This window comes from Rhinichthys klamathensis, unplaced genomic scaffold, assembly GCF_029890125.1.
Source record: "Rhinichthys klamathensis goyatoka isolate OS25496 unplaced genomic scaffold, OSU_Roscu_1.1 h1tg000056l_1, whole genome shotgun sequence".
Classification (NCBI taxonomy): Eukaryota; Metazoa; Chordata; class Actinopteri; order Cypriniformes; family Leuciscidae; genus Rhinichthys; species Rhinichthys klamathensis.
The window spans coordinates 3986394-4002724 of record NW_026606601.1 but is presented as its reverse complement, the minus strand read 5'-3'; the positions used below and the strand labels follow the sequence as shown (position 1 = coordinate 4002724).

The following is a 16331-nucleotide window of genomic DNA, read 5'->3' as shown; positions in this document are numbered from 1 at the left end:
CAGAAACTTTATTTTCTTAAACAATACATTACATATTTGTAATCTCACGTGACAGTTGGTACATGTTCTTTTTTAGAAATCTCACAATTACAAATGTTATATTCACAATATCATATTATTACACATATTTACATTGATTAAGCACATAATCAAGAACTATTAGAGGTTAATTATGCAATGATAATGCTAAAATTCAGTGAGCATCACTCAAAAGCCACAGTCGAGACGCGTTACAATTCCTAGCAAAGAAAAAAAACACTTGTGCTCCACCCACGCTGTGATGAAGAGCAGCTGTTTGACAGTCTAGACTTGTTTTGTTATGATTCACAGCTTGGATTTGGTCATTTTCATGATTTCTATCAGTGTGTCTGTATTTTCTCCATCTGGGGCTGGAGGCCAGGCACTGTGGTCTGATCAGAGAGACACAAACAGAAACAGAAAGCATTTGCATACTCATAGTGAGTCAACATCCGTCCTTGATTTCTAAACAAATACAGCATGTGTTATGGTCTCATCCGGCTCAAATATGGGTACCTGGGATTTCCCACACAGAGTGGTATAGGCTCTGTCCTGCATCGACCTTCAGGGTTGCTCCAGTAATGTAGCTGGCAGCCGGAGACAGCAAGAAACATACAGCTGGTGATATCTGATAGAAATATATAAATATTTTATATATTATTATCCATATTAAATATTAAGGATCTGAGCAGAACAGGTTGTTGACTGAAGCAACTTCGCACAGCCATTGAAGAGGAGTGGACCAACATTCCACAGGCCACAATTAACAACCTTTTTTTTTTTTTTTGTCGGGTACAGTAAAATACAGTAAAACTGCACATTTTAGAGTGGCCTTTTATTGTGGCCAGCCTAAGGCACACCTGTGCAATAATCATACTGTCTAATCAGCATCTTGATCACACCTGTGAGGTGGATGGATTATCTCGGCAAAGGAGAAGTGCTCACTAACACAGATTTAGACAGATTTGTGAACAATATTTGAGAGAAATAGGCCTTTTGTGTACAAGTCTTAGATCTTTGAGTTCAGCTCATGAAAAATGGGGGTGAAAACAAAAGTGTTGCGTTTATAATTTTGTTCAGTGTATATACACTCACCTAAAGGATTATTAGGAACACCATACTAATACTGTGTTTGACCCCCTTTCGCCTTCAGAACTGCCTTAATTCTACGTGGCATTGATTCAACAAGGCGCTGAAAGCATTATTTAGAAATGTTGGCCCATATTGATAGGATAGCATCTTGCAGTTGATGGAGATTTGTGGGATGCACATCCAGGGCACGAAGCTCCCGTTCCACCACATCCCAAAGATGCTCTATTGGGTTGAGATCTGGTGACTGTGGGGGCCATTTTAGTACAGTGAACTCATTGTCATGTTCAAGAAACCAATTTGAAATGATTCGAGCTTTGTGACATGGTGCATTATCCTGCTGGAAGTAGCCATCAGAGGATGGGTACATGGTGGCCATAAAGGGATGGACATGGTCAGAAACAATGCTCAGGTAGGCCGTGGCATTTAAACGATGCCCAATTGGCACTAAGGGGCCTAAAGTGTGCCAAGAAAACATCCCCCACACCATTACACCACCACCACCAGCCTGCACAGTGGTAACAAGGTATGATGGATCCATGTTCTCATTCTGTTTACGCCAAATTCTGACTCTACCATCTGAATGTCTCAACAGAAATCGAGACTCATCAGACCAGGCAACATTTTTCCAGTCTTCAACTGTCCAATTTTGGTGAGCTTTTGCAAATTGTAGCCTCTTTTTCCTATTTGTAGTGGAGATGAGTGGTACCCGGTGGGGTCTTCTGCTGTTGTAGCTCATCCGCCTCAAGGTTGTGCATGTTGTGGCTTCACAAATGCTTTGCTGCATACCTCGGGTGTAACGAGTGGTTATTTCAGTCAAAGTTGCTCTTCTATCAGCTTGAATCAGTTGGCCCATTCACCTCTGACCTCTAGCATCAACAAGGCATTTTCGCCCACAGGACTGCCGCATACTGGATGTTTTTCCCTTTTCACACCATTCTTTGTAAACCCTAGAAATGGTTGTGCGTGAAAATCCCAGTAACTGAGTAGATTGTGAAATACTCAGACCGGCCCGTCTAGAACCAACAACCATGCCACGCTCAAAATTGCTTAAATCACCTTTCTTTCCCATTCTGACATTCAGTTTGGAGTTCAGGAGATTGTCTTGACCAGGACCACACCCCTAAATGCATTGAAGCAACTGCCATGTGATTGGTTGATTAGATAATTGCATTAATGAGAAATTGAACAGGTGTTCCTAATAATCCTTTAGGTGAGTGTATATACATACACATACATATACATACATACACACACAGATTTATCTATATAGTATATAGAAGCAGTTATTATGTTCTGATCTTCGATTAGTTTCTGCTATTTCAAAATGTCAACATCATGATAGGTTATAAGATACCTCCTCAGGAACACCAAGTCTTTTAGCGGGACTTAATGGCACTGACATCTTAAACAAAGTAGGACCATATTCTTTGTAGTTTTCCATTGCGGTTTTTGATATGATAGTTCCCTACAGTCAAGAAACACAAAAACATAAACATAAAAAAAATGCACACACACTGTCTCTGTGATAAAAGACAGTTCAATTAGGAGTGTACATTGCAGTTGAATTGGAATTGCATTACATATAATAAAAACATGTTATTTAGTAAAAACGTATGAGGCCATAATACTATAGATGAGGCAGATGAGGCATGCTGTAGATGAGGCATATGAGAGGAAGAAACTGCGGTATGCTCATCTGGCCACTGAAGCAGAACAGCGAGGATGGAGAGTCCAGGTTTATCCAGTGGAAGTGGGTTGTCAAGGATTTGTGGCACACTCTACAACCCGGTTCCTCAGAGACGTCGGATTCAGTGGCCAAGAGTTGCGTCGCACAGTAAATAACTTATCTGAAGCAGCAGAGAGGAGCAGCAACTGGCTGTGGTTTAGACGGAAAGATTCTGGCTGGCTGTGTACAGGCCGCCACGCTACGGTTTCGTAGAATTCTTGAAAAACTCGAAGAGTCTGTTGGTTTATTTGTATAGTTTGCATAGTAATTACAGTTATTACGTTCCTGTGTATATTGCGTGAATGAGGGTTGGTGATTGGGCGGATATGGTGTTTTGCGGTAGTATGCCATACGGAACCGTTGCCACTGAACCTACTTTAACGAAGACAGTGGGGCTCGACAGTAGGGACAGTCCCGATCCGATACTCAGGATCGGTATCGGCTCCGATACTGCCATTTTTGCGGGATCGGGTATCGATCAGACGAGGCCGATCCAAATCCGATATTGTGGGTAGCCGGTCAGGGGATCTCTGGATAATCCGTAATTCGTTTGTAATTATAAAACGAAAATACCGTTTTTCTGTTTTTTGTTTCAAAACGAAAAACCAAATAACCGTTTTAGGTGTCAGAATCAAAAAATGAAAAACCAATTAAAAACGGCCCGTTTTTCGTTTTTTGGCGATCATTTTATCGTTATTCCTTTTTGAACAAAGAATGAAGAGAGTCTTTGAACTTCAGTCTATTCGTTTTTCGTTTATAAACAAAAAACGGAAGTCACGTGGTCTATTCCTTATTTGGAAGCGAAAGTAACCGGTAACACTTTCAAAATAAAAGTAACTATAGTTAGCGAGGTGATTGTAGACTAAAACTAGTCCTAAGGGCCCTTACATAGTCAACGCATCGGTACGCATACGCGTGCGCAAGGCTACACATCGCTACGCTTCGGCCGCCATTATGCGTCGATGCGTAGCCAAATGTGTCATCCTAGTTTTTGATACGCGACGCACCGATGCACGCAATACTATGCGTTGTCGGTGGGGGCGACATTGCAAGTAATGTACATAAAAAGGTATATTATTATGTTTACAGAAGAAGAAGATTTGAATACAATGGCGGGCGAAGAGGAAAAGTTATGCGAGCTTGTTCGTATACATCCTTTGTTGCCGCCGATGTAAAATCAGCAATATGCACTCCTCTTCAGTTGCCATTTTGATCTGAACATTACGTGACCCGACTCTAGACTCTACTATCCCCTGCTGCGCGATCGGTGTATTGCATTTCACGCATCGCCGGTGACGCTTGTGTACTATGAAAAGGAGCGCGTAGCTCGCGTCGCTCGCGTTGACTATGTAACGGCCCTTACAGTCAATGATGAAACTATCTTCAAGATGATTCAATGTTAATACTATTATACTTGATCTGTAAGATAAAGGTCTATGTTTTCGCATAAAACAACTTTATCTTGCTGGACTTTATTGCTGTAACTCAATCGTGTTACTCTCTACCGGGTGTCGGACGCTGTCGGTTTGATCACAACACTAGAATCAGAGCACTATAATTGTTCTTCACGCGCACAGTAACTGAAATTTAAAACTGTTAAAAGAAAAGGCTCAATAAACGATTGCATAGATAGATACTGTATAATACACTGTCCATCAATATGTATCTCCGTTGTGCTTTGAACTTTTCAAAGCGGACTCGACGCGCTGCGTGTTGTAACTCCACGTGGCTTCAAGCGCATCATTCTCCGCTCGGGATGCGCATAAGCGCTTTGTGCCGCACTGTATTGGAGCCTTTCATATCATAATGCAGTGACGCAATTAAAGCTTATTAACATTAATAATTATTAATGTTGCTGCCTCATTAAATAGCTGTGCAATACACTTAAAACATGTCTCAATTTTATAGCAGATTTAGCTATATCTAAAATAATTATCTTTTTCATTTTTGTTATCTTGTTTTTCATGAATGTATTTTACAACAATAAAAAGAGCAATGTGTATTATCCACTAATCTAGTTTATAATTGCATTTTTGTCATAGATTATGATCATATATTTTGGGGATTTGTTGTTTATCTTTATAATGAAGCTGTCTGTATTAAGTAGATTGTGTTTAACACACACAAGAGTGATAATCAGTTTAACACACAGTTATAGAAATTCTACTTGATTTAAAAAACAAAAACTGTACTGGTATTTACAATGTAGAATGCTGCTGTTTAAATTGTTTTAACTTTAAACCTGTTGGTAGCTAGCTAGCTTTAAGTACTGAAGTACCTGTATTTTCTTTCATTTATATATTTCTTTATTTTTTTGTAGTGTTTGAATAAAGGGTGGCAATCTTTCATAATCAACTGTTGTTGTGGACTATATAGGAGGTATATTTTAGGTGGCTAATTGAGAAAATTGCTATATTTTTTATTAGTTTAAGAATAAAATAAAAATATCGGATTAATATCGGTATCGGCAAAAGCCAAAGCTGCGGCATCGGTATCGGTATCGGAAGTGAAAAAGTGGTATCGGGACATCCCTACTCGACAGCCTTAGTCAAACGGGTTGGCGCGTATGGTTGGGTTGCGGAGAGATTGTGAGATTGTGGTTAGGTCTCAGCAGCAGGAGGGATGTAAAGGTCAGTAAGCTGGGCTGAGTTGAGTGGGGGACGGAGGGGGGTGACTCTGGGACGCCAGAGTCACTGTCGAGCCCTCTTGAGGTGTCGTGGGCTAGTCGACGAAACACTGAGGACGGAAGGTGCCCACTTGAAGACCCTAGAGATGTCCCCTACTCGGCTCAATCCAGACGGTTGTCGTGCTGGTCCACTAGGGAGAGCACACTGTAGTTGCAGCCGTTGTGTGTGCTGACGCGCCAAGTACACTGCAGCCGTTAACGCCGGACAGAAGGAGATTCACATCACCATATGGAAGGAAGCGTAAATGGATGGAGAGAGAGAAGCATAGGTTACTGTAAAGCTACGTCTTAGTTTGTGCTTATCTTGGCGAAAGCAGAGTACAAATCAGCATGAAGTTTTAACATCTACTCTCGTGTAATGGAAATCATGGAAACTTTTTCAGGCAAGACAAAGCTTTTTTTTCGCCACATTTAATTAGCTTATACTTACGTTTTCATTTTGTGGTAGGCCTGTGTCAATCATGTATTTTGTGCTGACGATTAAATGCCACACAAATAATAATGATTTAATTTTTAAGTTTTGTTCATGTCACTTACAGTGTAAACCTAATACGTTATTCTTTAACATAAATTGTATATAATATAATACAAATGATAATAAAATAGGCACATGTGATTTTCTTTAATGCTTTGAAAATATATAATATAATATAGTATAATGCAGTCTGCTGTAACCCACAACCCTTAATTTCATATAAAGGAAGACCTTTAACTATCTATATGTACGTTACAACAGTGTTTTTTATATTCTTTGGCCAAATGTGATTGAAATCTAAACAATTATTGCGGTTATCTATCTCAAATAATTGCGATTACATCGAATAACCACGATCAGCCGATAAATCAATAATCGCGAATATCATTCAAACAATTTAACCTCATTTTGGACAACACTATGCAAATACAGTGTGCTTTCCAATTGTTTCCAAACTGGCACTAACCGGCGCCACAGAGTTGACCCGGATGCCACTGTCAGCCCACTCAATGGCCAGGCTCTTGGTCAGGTTGTCCACTGCAGCTCGGGCCGCTCCTGTGTGCCTGTCATAAAAAAGTCTGGCAGTTTAAACATAGCTTTGAAAGGAGACAAAATGCATTACCATGAGAGGATGAATATTTAACCAGCCATTAAATGTAGAGTAATACACAATATTTTTATTAACCAACATTTTTACCAACTCACGCCATTCCAGGAAAACCCTTCCACATGTCCGCAATGATGTTCACAATCACACCTCCATTATCTTTCATCCATGCATTGTATGCTACGAATCAAAAGCAAAAGTTGTATGAGAGTAGCTCTTGAATTGGAAAATTGTCAACATGTCAATTCCTTATTTAGTTAGAAACATAGACTGTAGGGTTAGAAATAAGGCTAACAATTTACACATACAATCACAAATACACCCTTAAAAATAAAGGTTATTTATTGGCCTCTGCTGTATGGTTCCATAAAGAACCTTCAACATCCATGGAACCTTTTTAGTGCACAAAAGGTTCTTTATAGTGGAAAGGGGTTCCTTGGATTATTAAAATGTTCCTCACACACACACACACACACACACACAAATGGGTCTTTTAAGAACAGTTCGCTGAAAGGTTTTTTTTTTTTTTTTTATACAGTCTATGGGTTCTTTTGAGAACCTAAAATGGTTCTTCCATGGCATTGCTGTGAAAACCCCCTTTTGGAAGTCTTATTTTTTAAGAGTGAAGCCGATAGCTAAACCATGTCTCGCGTTTCACATCACATCGCATTCCGAACCTTCTTTGCAGCATAAGAACGTTCCGTTGAGGTTGGTGTCAATCACAGCATTCCAGCCTTTTGCACTCATCATGTTCACAGGGCTGGAAAACTGTCCACCTCCATTATTCACTAAAAAGTCGATCCTCCCATGGAGCTTCAGGGTGGAGGCCATCAGGTTCTTCACCTGTCAAAAATGAGAGATAGGCTACATCAGGGATGGGCAACGTCAGTCCTGGAGGGCCACTGTCCTACAGAGTTTAGCTCCAACCCTGAAAAAATCACCTGCCTGTAACTTTCTATCATGAAGACCTTGATTAGCTTGTTCATGTGTGTTTGATTAGGGTTGAAGCTAAACTCTGTAGGACAATGGCCCTCCAGGACTGAAGTTGTCCATCCCTGAGCTACATAATAGCCTACATTTTCTTTGTAGAGTCACACCACTTTATAATCCAAACCTACAGGGTCATTCCGTGCAGAGCTGCACGATTAATCAAACACTCATGCGACAACGATTCGCCTGTGCCACCCAAATAAACCTTTGACAAAATCACATTTCAAATCGAAGTGTCTGTGTCCAACTGTGTCCCGCAGTACTACAAACCACGCCCCTGTTACATCAAGCCACGCCCCTACAATCCATTCAAAATCCATTCCAAACAGCCATTCATTCTTCTCTTCAAATCTGCGCTGAGCCAGAGAGAGCAGTTGTCAGCTTCAATCACACAACAAGCACGCAGTCTTTTTTCAAACCACACAGTATTGATATTTCTGTGTTTCAGAAATATTCAAATTATCACAGAATACTGAGATAAAAGTTATAGCGATCAAAATAGAGGAAATCACACATTGAAAGTAACTTGGCGCCTCAAATCACGATTGTATCGATTCATTGGTTTGCCACTAGGTGGTGAAAAGTGACTGCTAAATTTGTCATTGAATCATTCATTCAAGAGATTCATTCAAAAACGCTGATTCATGCAGTAATGAAACAAGTTAAGTATTTATAAGTCACTGAATAATTCTTTCAAACCGATTTTTAAAGTAATTCATTCAACTTGTCTGTTCAGAATCGTAATCTCTATTTGAAGAAGAAGAAAAAAAAAAACTCTCATTCTCAACTCAACCAGAAGTCCCCAGCTATTTTTTTTTATTTTGTATTTCTTTTCTGGTAAAAGACATACATAAATGAAAAAAAAGCCAAAATATTAAATGCCTTGGACGAATATTTAATAATCCACTATTTTTTTAGAAAGTAATTAAAATATCTTGGTTCAATCTTTCTAAAGTCATTTCCTGCCCCCTGTATAAATTTGTCTCCAAATTTTTGGTTTTCATCACTATTTATGTTTGTCTTTCTACAGGAAAAAGTATGAACAAAATCAAAAATTTGAGCTGGGGAAGTTTATGAAATTTGGTTGATTTGATACAGAATGACCCTACTATTATCTATAAACAGGAATTGCCAGATGGAGAAACTACTCGGTTACTATCGTAACCTCAGTTCCCTGAGATAGGGAACGAGTATTGCGTAGCTATACGCAGTGGGGAAACTCCCTTTCCTCGATTTACTGAAGCTTATATGTAAAACGCATTTGCAGCTGCACAGCCAGCCCCCTGAGCGTCTGACCCGCTCATAGGCTGTGCTGCAGCAACTGCACATCCAATGGCGCGGGCGACTCTGACGCACAACCAATAAGCTAGCCCAACGTCAGAGGCCGTCGAGGGGGCGTGCCCTGCCTATATAGACCCCCGAATTCGCCATTATAGCAGGTTATACGACTGAAGCGACAACTTCACCAGTTACTATAGTGCGGCCGGATACTCGCAATACTCGTTCCCTATCTCAGGGAACTGAGGTTACGATAGTAACCGAGTAGTTCCCTTTCGAACGGTCACTTCGTATTGCGTAGCTATACGCAGTGGGGACACCATGCAAAACGCCGCACCCTGAGTAACTGGTTGTCCTGCCACTCAGGAACCCAAAAACATATGCATATACATGTATATATAACAGACCAGACACAGTCGGGTCTGCCTAATATACATAATAAGTCAGTCACCACTAACAGAATATACTAGCAAAACCAGACACCGTCGGGATTATTAGTATACTTTATTACCGGCCGAAGCGGGTTTATATAATATGTATGTGATTATGCACAGTAATTTTTGTAGACAAGACCAGCCACTGTCAGGTCTCAATCATACCGAAAGCACCTTCGCCTGCAGGGAAGGTACCTCCATATTATAGAATTTCATAAATGTGGAAGGCGAGGACCAGCCGGCCGCATCACAAATATCTTGAATGGGAAAACCAGAAGACCAAGCCCACGACGAGGCCATACCTCTGGTCGAATGGGCCTTGACACCTATGGGGCAAACCTGACCCACTGCGGTGTAGGCCAAAGAGATGGCATCCACTATCCATCTAGACAGTCTTTGCTTAGTGACTGGATCACCCTTAGATCGGCCCCCAAAGCAGACAAACAGCTGTTCCGATTGTCTAAAAGACGCAGAACGCTCCAAATAGATTCTCAACGCCCTGACAGGGCAGAGAAGATTAACCTCCCCATCCTCAGCAGAAGGGGGAAGGGCTAATAGCGTAATAACTTGTGCTCTAAACGGCGTTGAGAGCACCTTGGGCACATAACCAAGCCTGGGTTTGAGAATGACTCTGGAGTCATCCAATCCAAACTCCAAACATGCAGGACTCACTGAGAGGGCCTGCAAATCTCCCACTCGCTTGATAGATGCCAATGCCAACAGGAGAGCAGTCTTTAGCGAAAGTGGTTTTAGATCAACCGACTGGAGCGGCTCAAAAGGTGGACCCCTCAGGGCCCTAAGGACCGTGGAGAGGTCCCAAGGCGGCACCGAAGGGGGCCTGGAGGGGTTAATCCTCCTAGCACCCTTCAGAAACTTTACCACCAGGTCATTCCTTCCCAGTGATTGGCCAGCCACCAGAGCATGGTGCGCTGCGATGGCTGCCACATACACTTTGAGCGTGGACGGGGTGCGGCCCGCGTCCAGTAGCTCCTGCAGGAAGGCGAGCACCACTGAAACCTCACATGACTCTGGGTCAATACGATTTTTCGAGCACCAGCTGGAAAAACCCGACCACTTTAAAGCATAAAGGCGCCGAGTAGACGGGGCCCTTGCCTCAGAGATAGTGCTTAAGACCCTGTCAGGCAGGTCCCCGGATACCCGTTTAGGGGCCACACATGGAGGGCCCATAAGTCGGGTCGGGGATGCCACATCGTTCCGTTGGCCTGTGTGAGGAGATCCTTCCTCATCGGAACAGGCCAGGGGGTCGTGTCCGACAACTGAACCAGTTCCGGAAACCATGGTCTGGATTTCCAGAGAGGAGCCACCAGAAGGACTGGGCATCCGCTCTCCCTGACCCGCTCGATAACCTGTGGGATCATCGAGACGGGGGGAAACGCGTAAAGGGGGCGGCTGGGCCAGAGATGAGCCAGCGCATCCCTGTTTTTTGAGAAGAACACCCTGCAGTGGGTGTTGGCTCTTGAGGCGAAAAGGTCTACTTCGGCCTCGCCGAACCTCTCCCATATTAGTCTGACCGTCTGAGGGTTCAGGGACCACTCGCCTAGGGGAGTGTTGCCCCTTGAGAGCATATCCGCGCCCACATTCTGGACGCCCGGGACATGCGCTGCTCTCAGAGAGCTCAGATTGGCTTGTGCCCACATGAGGAGGTCCCTCGCCATCACATACAGGTTGCCTGACCTGATGCCACCCTGGCGATTTATGTAGGCCACCACAGACATGTTGTCTGTACGGATCAAGACGTGGTGACCCCTGAGGTTTGACAGAAAAGCTTTTAGGGCCAAACCAACTGCTTTCATTTCCAGACAGTTGATATGTAAGCTCTGCTCCGTGCTCGACCAGAGGCCGGAGGCAGGCTTGCCCTCGTGCAGCGCTCCCCAACCCATGTTGGATGCGTCTGTAAAAACCACTTTCCTCCTGGAAACTATCCCCATGGTCACCCCCTTGCAGTACCAGTCCTGAGCCCGCCAGGGAACCAGTGTTCTCAAACACCCTTGATTCACCATAATGCGCAGGCTGCCTGACTGCCATGCATGGGTTGGCACACGGCGTTTCAGCCAGTGCTGCAGCGGGCGCATGTGCAGTAATCCCAAGTGGAGTACTGATGATGCAGCTGCCATTAGACCAAGCAGTCTCTGAAACCTCTTCAGAGGCGCGCGCTTGCGCGCCCTGAATGCGGCTACCAGTGTCTGTACCGAGAGCGCGCGCTCTTGAGTGAGCCGCGCTTTCATTGTCACCGAGTCCAAAACCGTGCCCAGAAAGACCAAGGCCGTGAAAACGGCGTTTGTTTGCAGTTCGCAGCAGCTCACTGCTGCGGGCCTGTTTACAATAATAAAATCCCCAGCCGCCTGAACTGAACAGGGAGCTGTGGGAAGTTTTGCTGGTTTCTTCGAGGGTGGTCCGGCTAGCGCGAGACACGAGCCCTCTCTCTTTCCCCTCCGTGCTAGGACGACTTCGGAGGCGCCTGGTCGGCCGCGGCGCTGGGTCGAGGGCCTTGACGCCTGGGGAGCGGGTAGCGCTTAGCGGGCCTTGACTGGCGCTGGCTATCAGCCGCAGGGCGGGGCTGAGAGGCCTGTTTCGCCGGCTTGGCTGGATGAGGCGAAGGCGGAGGTTTGGGCTTGCTGGACGCGGAGCCCGAACGCTTCGGCAAGAAGTGTCGCATGGCCTGGGACGCTTTCTGTGCCTCCGTGTACCTCTCCGAGAATCCCTTCACCGCCGGGCCGAAGAGACCGGAGCTGGACACCGGAGCGTCGAGAAACCTCGTTTTGTCGGCCTCCTTGATCTCGGTGAGGTTAAGCCACAGGTGGCGCTCGAGCACGACCAAACTAGCCATTTTCTGCCGATGGCTTGTGCTGTAGACTTAGTAGCCCGCAGCGCTAAGTCCGTAGCACTCCTCAGGTCCCGAAACGTCTCCGGGTCCGGGCCAGCCTCGTCCATGGACCGGAGGAGTTTGGCCAGGTAGACCTGCAACACGGCCATCGTGTGCAGGGCCGATGCAGCCTGGCCGGAGGCGGCGTACGCGCGTCCAGCGAGGGCTGAGGTGTTACGGCAGGGTTTGTTGGGATGAGCGGCTCTAGCTCGCCAGCTAGCTGCAGAGCTCGGGCAAAGATGAGCTGCCTTTTCCGCTGCGTCATCCACGGAGGAAAGCGTCGCGGAAACTGCGGATCCCACACGTGCTGAGTATGGAGCGCGCCAGGCCTTGGTTAGCTCCTCGTGGACCTCGGAGAAAAATGGCGCCGGTTTGTGACGCGGGGCCTGCTGGCGCCCCTCCAGAAACCATCCATCCAGCCGACTACGAGGCGGCTCCTCGGGCGAGGCCCACTCGAGGTCGAGGTCCGCGACGGCCTACGTCAGGATCCGAAGCATCTCGGCGTCGGAGTTCGTCCTGGTCGCTAATCCGCTGGCCACCGATTGAGAAGCGGTGACGGGGTCGAGAGAGCCCGGCCACTCGTCCTCGGAAGCGGCGATGGATAAGCTGTCGTCGCGCTCGAGAGATCCGCCGAAGGAGACGAGGCCCGCCACGTGAGGGGGGGGGGGGGGGGCGCTGGTCTCCTGCGAACAGGACCGGTGATGGCGTTTGAGTCGGAGAAAGTGAAGCACGCGGGGACGCGGCCGGCGTGCGTTCACAAATCTCCATACCCTCCGGTTGCCGTTGGCTGCGACGCTTCTTCTTCCTTGGAACGGAAAGCGTGGATGAAGCGGCGTCGCCGTCCCGGGAGAGAGCTAGCCGATTGCGCAGCGCGGATATAGGCATGCAGTCACAGGCCTCACATCCGCCGGCAGACAGAGCATTCTCTGCGTGGTCGATCCCCAGGCAGGAAATGCAGCTCGTGTGCTGGTCTGCCTCGTGCAGACGGCCTCCGCACGTGGCGCAGGATGGACGAGGCATACTGAAAAGAATGTTAGCAATATAGAACAAAGGATATAATGTCGCCGGATAGCCACAGGTGAGACAGCGTCAGGAGAAATCGACGTGCAGGCGAAGTCTGCTGAAGAGAAGCACGCTCAGGCTGAAAGGCTTGTTCGACGGCGAATGCTACAGTAAAAAGCTCAGGGACATGTGTACTGTCGCTGAAGGAGTAAAATCTGCTATAATGGCGAATTCGGGGGTCTATATAGGCAGGGCACGCCCCCTCGACGGGCTCTGACGTTGGGCTAGCTTATTGGTTGTGCGTCAGAGTCGCCCGCGCCATTGGATTTGCAGTTGCTGCAGCACAGCCTATGAGCGGGTCAGACGCTCAGGGGGCTGGCTGTGCAGCTGCAAATGCGTTTTACATATAAGCTTCAGTAAATCGAGGAAAGGGAGTTTCCCCACTGCGTATAGCTACGCAATACGAAGTGACCGTTCGAAAGGGAACCAAAATTTGTCCTATAGCCTACCTTCCTAAATTAACGTGCTGAAAACAAAGACATTTTACACATGCTTCTCTGGCATGAAGGCAATGTATAAAAACAGGTTCACGAGACTGTCACCTCTTCTTCATTCCGGATGTTGCACTGCACAGGGGTCACTTTAGCCGGACTGGATGGGGGGATCTTCTGTGCCAGCTCTTCAGCTGCTGACTCCAGACGCTCAAGCTTTCTGGATGATATGACCACATTGCATCCTACAACATGGGTGATATTTGAGACTGTATATATAGCTAGACCATATTCATCTTTGAATTTTAACTGAAATAAAAGCAAGGCTGTGAGAGGCATACATCTCTTCAGTGGGTTGTACTTTATTTAATGTGCTTTTGAATTGTTCTGCTGGTGAAACATTGCAAAAATATTTTCCCAAGAAATTACAGTAGATCATTTTTTTTAAACTCCTGAAAATATGAGCTGTGGAAAATTATGAGTGATCTAGGAGCTTTATATAGCTTTTTACAGTGGACGCCATTGAAAACACGGCAAATCTCCAAATCGCAGCCTCGCTTTCATACCTGTCATGGCGCTGCTCTGAATAAGGTCTATATAGCCTATATATGATATATATCTTTTTATTTTTAAGTGCAAGATATTTAATAGTTAAGGCAAGACACTAACAGGCAAAACCAAAGTTTTATTAACGTTTTACAGATGGTTTGTTCCTACAGTATATTAACATTCTATTACTAAAAACATTTTAAACATTATTTTCTAAATTTATATTCCTCCAAAATATGTTACCAAATTCACCTGTCTTGAATGGAAATTATGATCTAAAAACATGAAATACATTGCATTGGTAATAGTTAAATTGGTGATTGATGACCAGGAAAAATTTTTTTTTTTTTATTTTATTGGCCGATTGCTGTGTTGCTCAATATCTGGACTAAAGTTCACTGTTAGTGTTACGTTATCGTATACAATCCTGATCTAAATACAAGGATAAATCCATCAGTAAAACCAGTAAATGCATACCTAACTGTAAGAGCTCAGAAGTAATAGATTTTCCTATCCCAGTCCCACCTCCCGTCACGATTGCAACTTTGTGATTGAAAAGACCTGCTTTAAAAACACTGGACAAAGCCATGATTTCTGTGACGTCACGAGACGGACTGTGAAGCAAAATAAAAGTCCCTTCCGTGTGTCTTCCATACGCACAACCGGCGCTGCGTCATAGAATGTCTCTGAAAAGGTTCACGCCCACTTTTGGGAGAAATAAACTAGCCTTCCCATAGACTTCAATACAAAATAGCGTCACAAAACAACGTCCGTACACAGCAGACAGGCGTGAATAACTTAAGAAATCACTAAGATTAAACATGTCAAGTAATTATATGTCCACCCTATTCTGCCATAGAGCGTGAACGATACATCAACAAACTTAATTTGGTCAATTTAAAAACATGTCCCTTCATTCTCCCAGCCTCAAATTATTTATTTTAATAATTAATTATTTTACTGTCTATGGTAACAACCCCACCCAGTGGCCAGAGGTGTCTTTCCCGGACATTTACTCGTAGTCGTACCTCATCGAGTCACCATGGTAAGCCAGTGAATGATTTTACTTCGTTTTTGAATGTATAAGCATCTTTAAATGTATATATTATGTCTTATAATATACATTATAATATATCTTATAATATATATAACCCCTTTGGGTGGTGTTGTTACACCAATTTGACGCTGGGAGAATAAAGGGACATGTTTTTAAATTGACCAAATTAAGTTTGTGTATGTATCTTTCAAGCTCTATGGCAGGCAGGGTGGACATATAATTACTTGACATGTTTTATATAATTGATTTCTTAAGTTATTTACGCCTGCCGGCTGTGTACGGACGTTGTTTTTTGCCGTTATTTTGTATTGAAGTCTATGGAAAGTCTAGTTTGTTTCCCCCAAAAAGGGGCGGGGACGAAATTGACAGTTAAGTTCCCGGATGTGCCGGTTGTGCGTATTGACATAATACATACATAGGCTGGTAAGTCCCGCCCATCCGTAAAACTCCAAGTGGACCTCTAGGTTGAAAAAGCGTCAATGCAAGTGAATGAGAGAAAATAATTATTTTCTGATCCCGTTTGAATTGTGTCATGAATGTGAACATATGTTGTCTGTGAATTTTTATATAATTTCTCATGTAACGAGTTTGACAGTATATTGCATGATTCTTTGGCTAGCAGTTGTGGAATAGACATAACGAGAAAGACTACACGTCGCATGTGTGACGTCACCGCATAACACATTTTCCTTCCACAAATCACGGTGCGATAATCTAAGGAATTAGATCGAGATGCCTGTGTATTTTGTACCCAAATGTCACCATTCAAACAAAGGCATGTTTAGCGCTATCCGTGTGCTAGTGGTGGTGACGTATATCAAACGCGTCGAAAGCAGCGAAGAGTTGTAGTCCACAAAGTGCTCTCACACATAGTCTAACCGTATGAAAATTCTACCCGCTAAATTGTAGCATTCTTTACACGAAAAATTATATAAAAAATTCACAGACAACATATGTTCACATTCATTGCAAAATTCAAACGGGATTAGAAAATAATTATTTTCTCTCATTCACTTGCATTGACGATTTTTCAACCTAGAGG

The 16331-nt window shown here is 44.4% G+C and overlaps 1 protein-coding gene across 1 annotated transcript; it reads right to left on the bottom strand.

Annotated features, from left to right (window-relative positions):
* Positions 1 to 61: 61 nt before the first annotated feature.
* Positions 62 to 14860, bottom strand: pecr (peroxisomal trans-2-enoyl-CoA reductase). The gene is made up of 8 exons (XM_056248714.1): positions 14710 to 14860; positions 13795 to 13928; positions 7282 to 7447; positions 6703 to 6784; positions 6464 to 6560; positions 2465 to 2575; positions 535 to 646; positions 62 to 410 (listed from the first exon to the last, which is right to left on the bottom strand). The coding sequence occupies exons 1-8, from the start codon at positions 14819 to 14821 to the stop codon at positions 325 to 327; spliced, it is 900 nt and encodes a 299-aa protein (XP_056104689.1). The 5' UTR covers positions 14822 to 14860; the 3' UTR covers positions 62 to 324.
* Between the last annotated feature and the right edge of the window lie 1471 nt (positions 14861 to 16331).

What these genes read in the sequence shown, in the direction of transcription:
- pecr (XM_056248714.1), bottom strand. Translation starts at nt 14,821, where the DNA reads ATGGCTTTGTCCAGTGTTTTTAAAGCAGGTCTTTTCAATCACAAAGTT. An exon ending in ACATCCGGAATGAAGAAGAG is followed by an intron (nt 7,448 to 13,794) that starts GTGACAGTCTCG and finishes CATTTTTGACAG; the next exon opens with GTGAAGAACCTGATGGCCTC. An exon ending in AAGGGTTTTCCTGGAATGGC is followed by an intron (nt 6,561 to 6,702) that starts GTGAGTTGGTAA and finishes TTTTTATGACAG; the next exon opens with GCACACAGGAGCGGCCCGAG.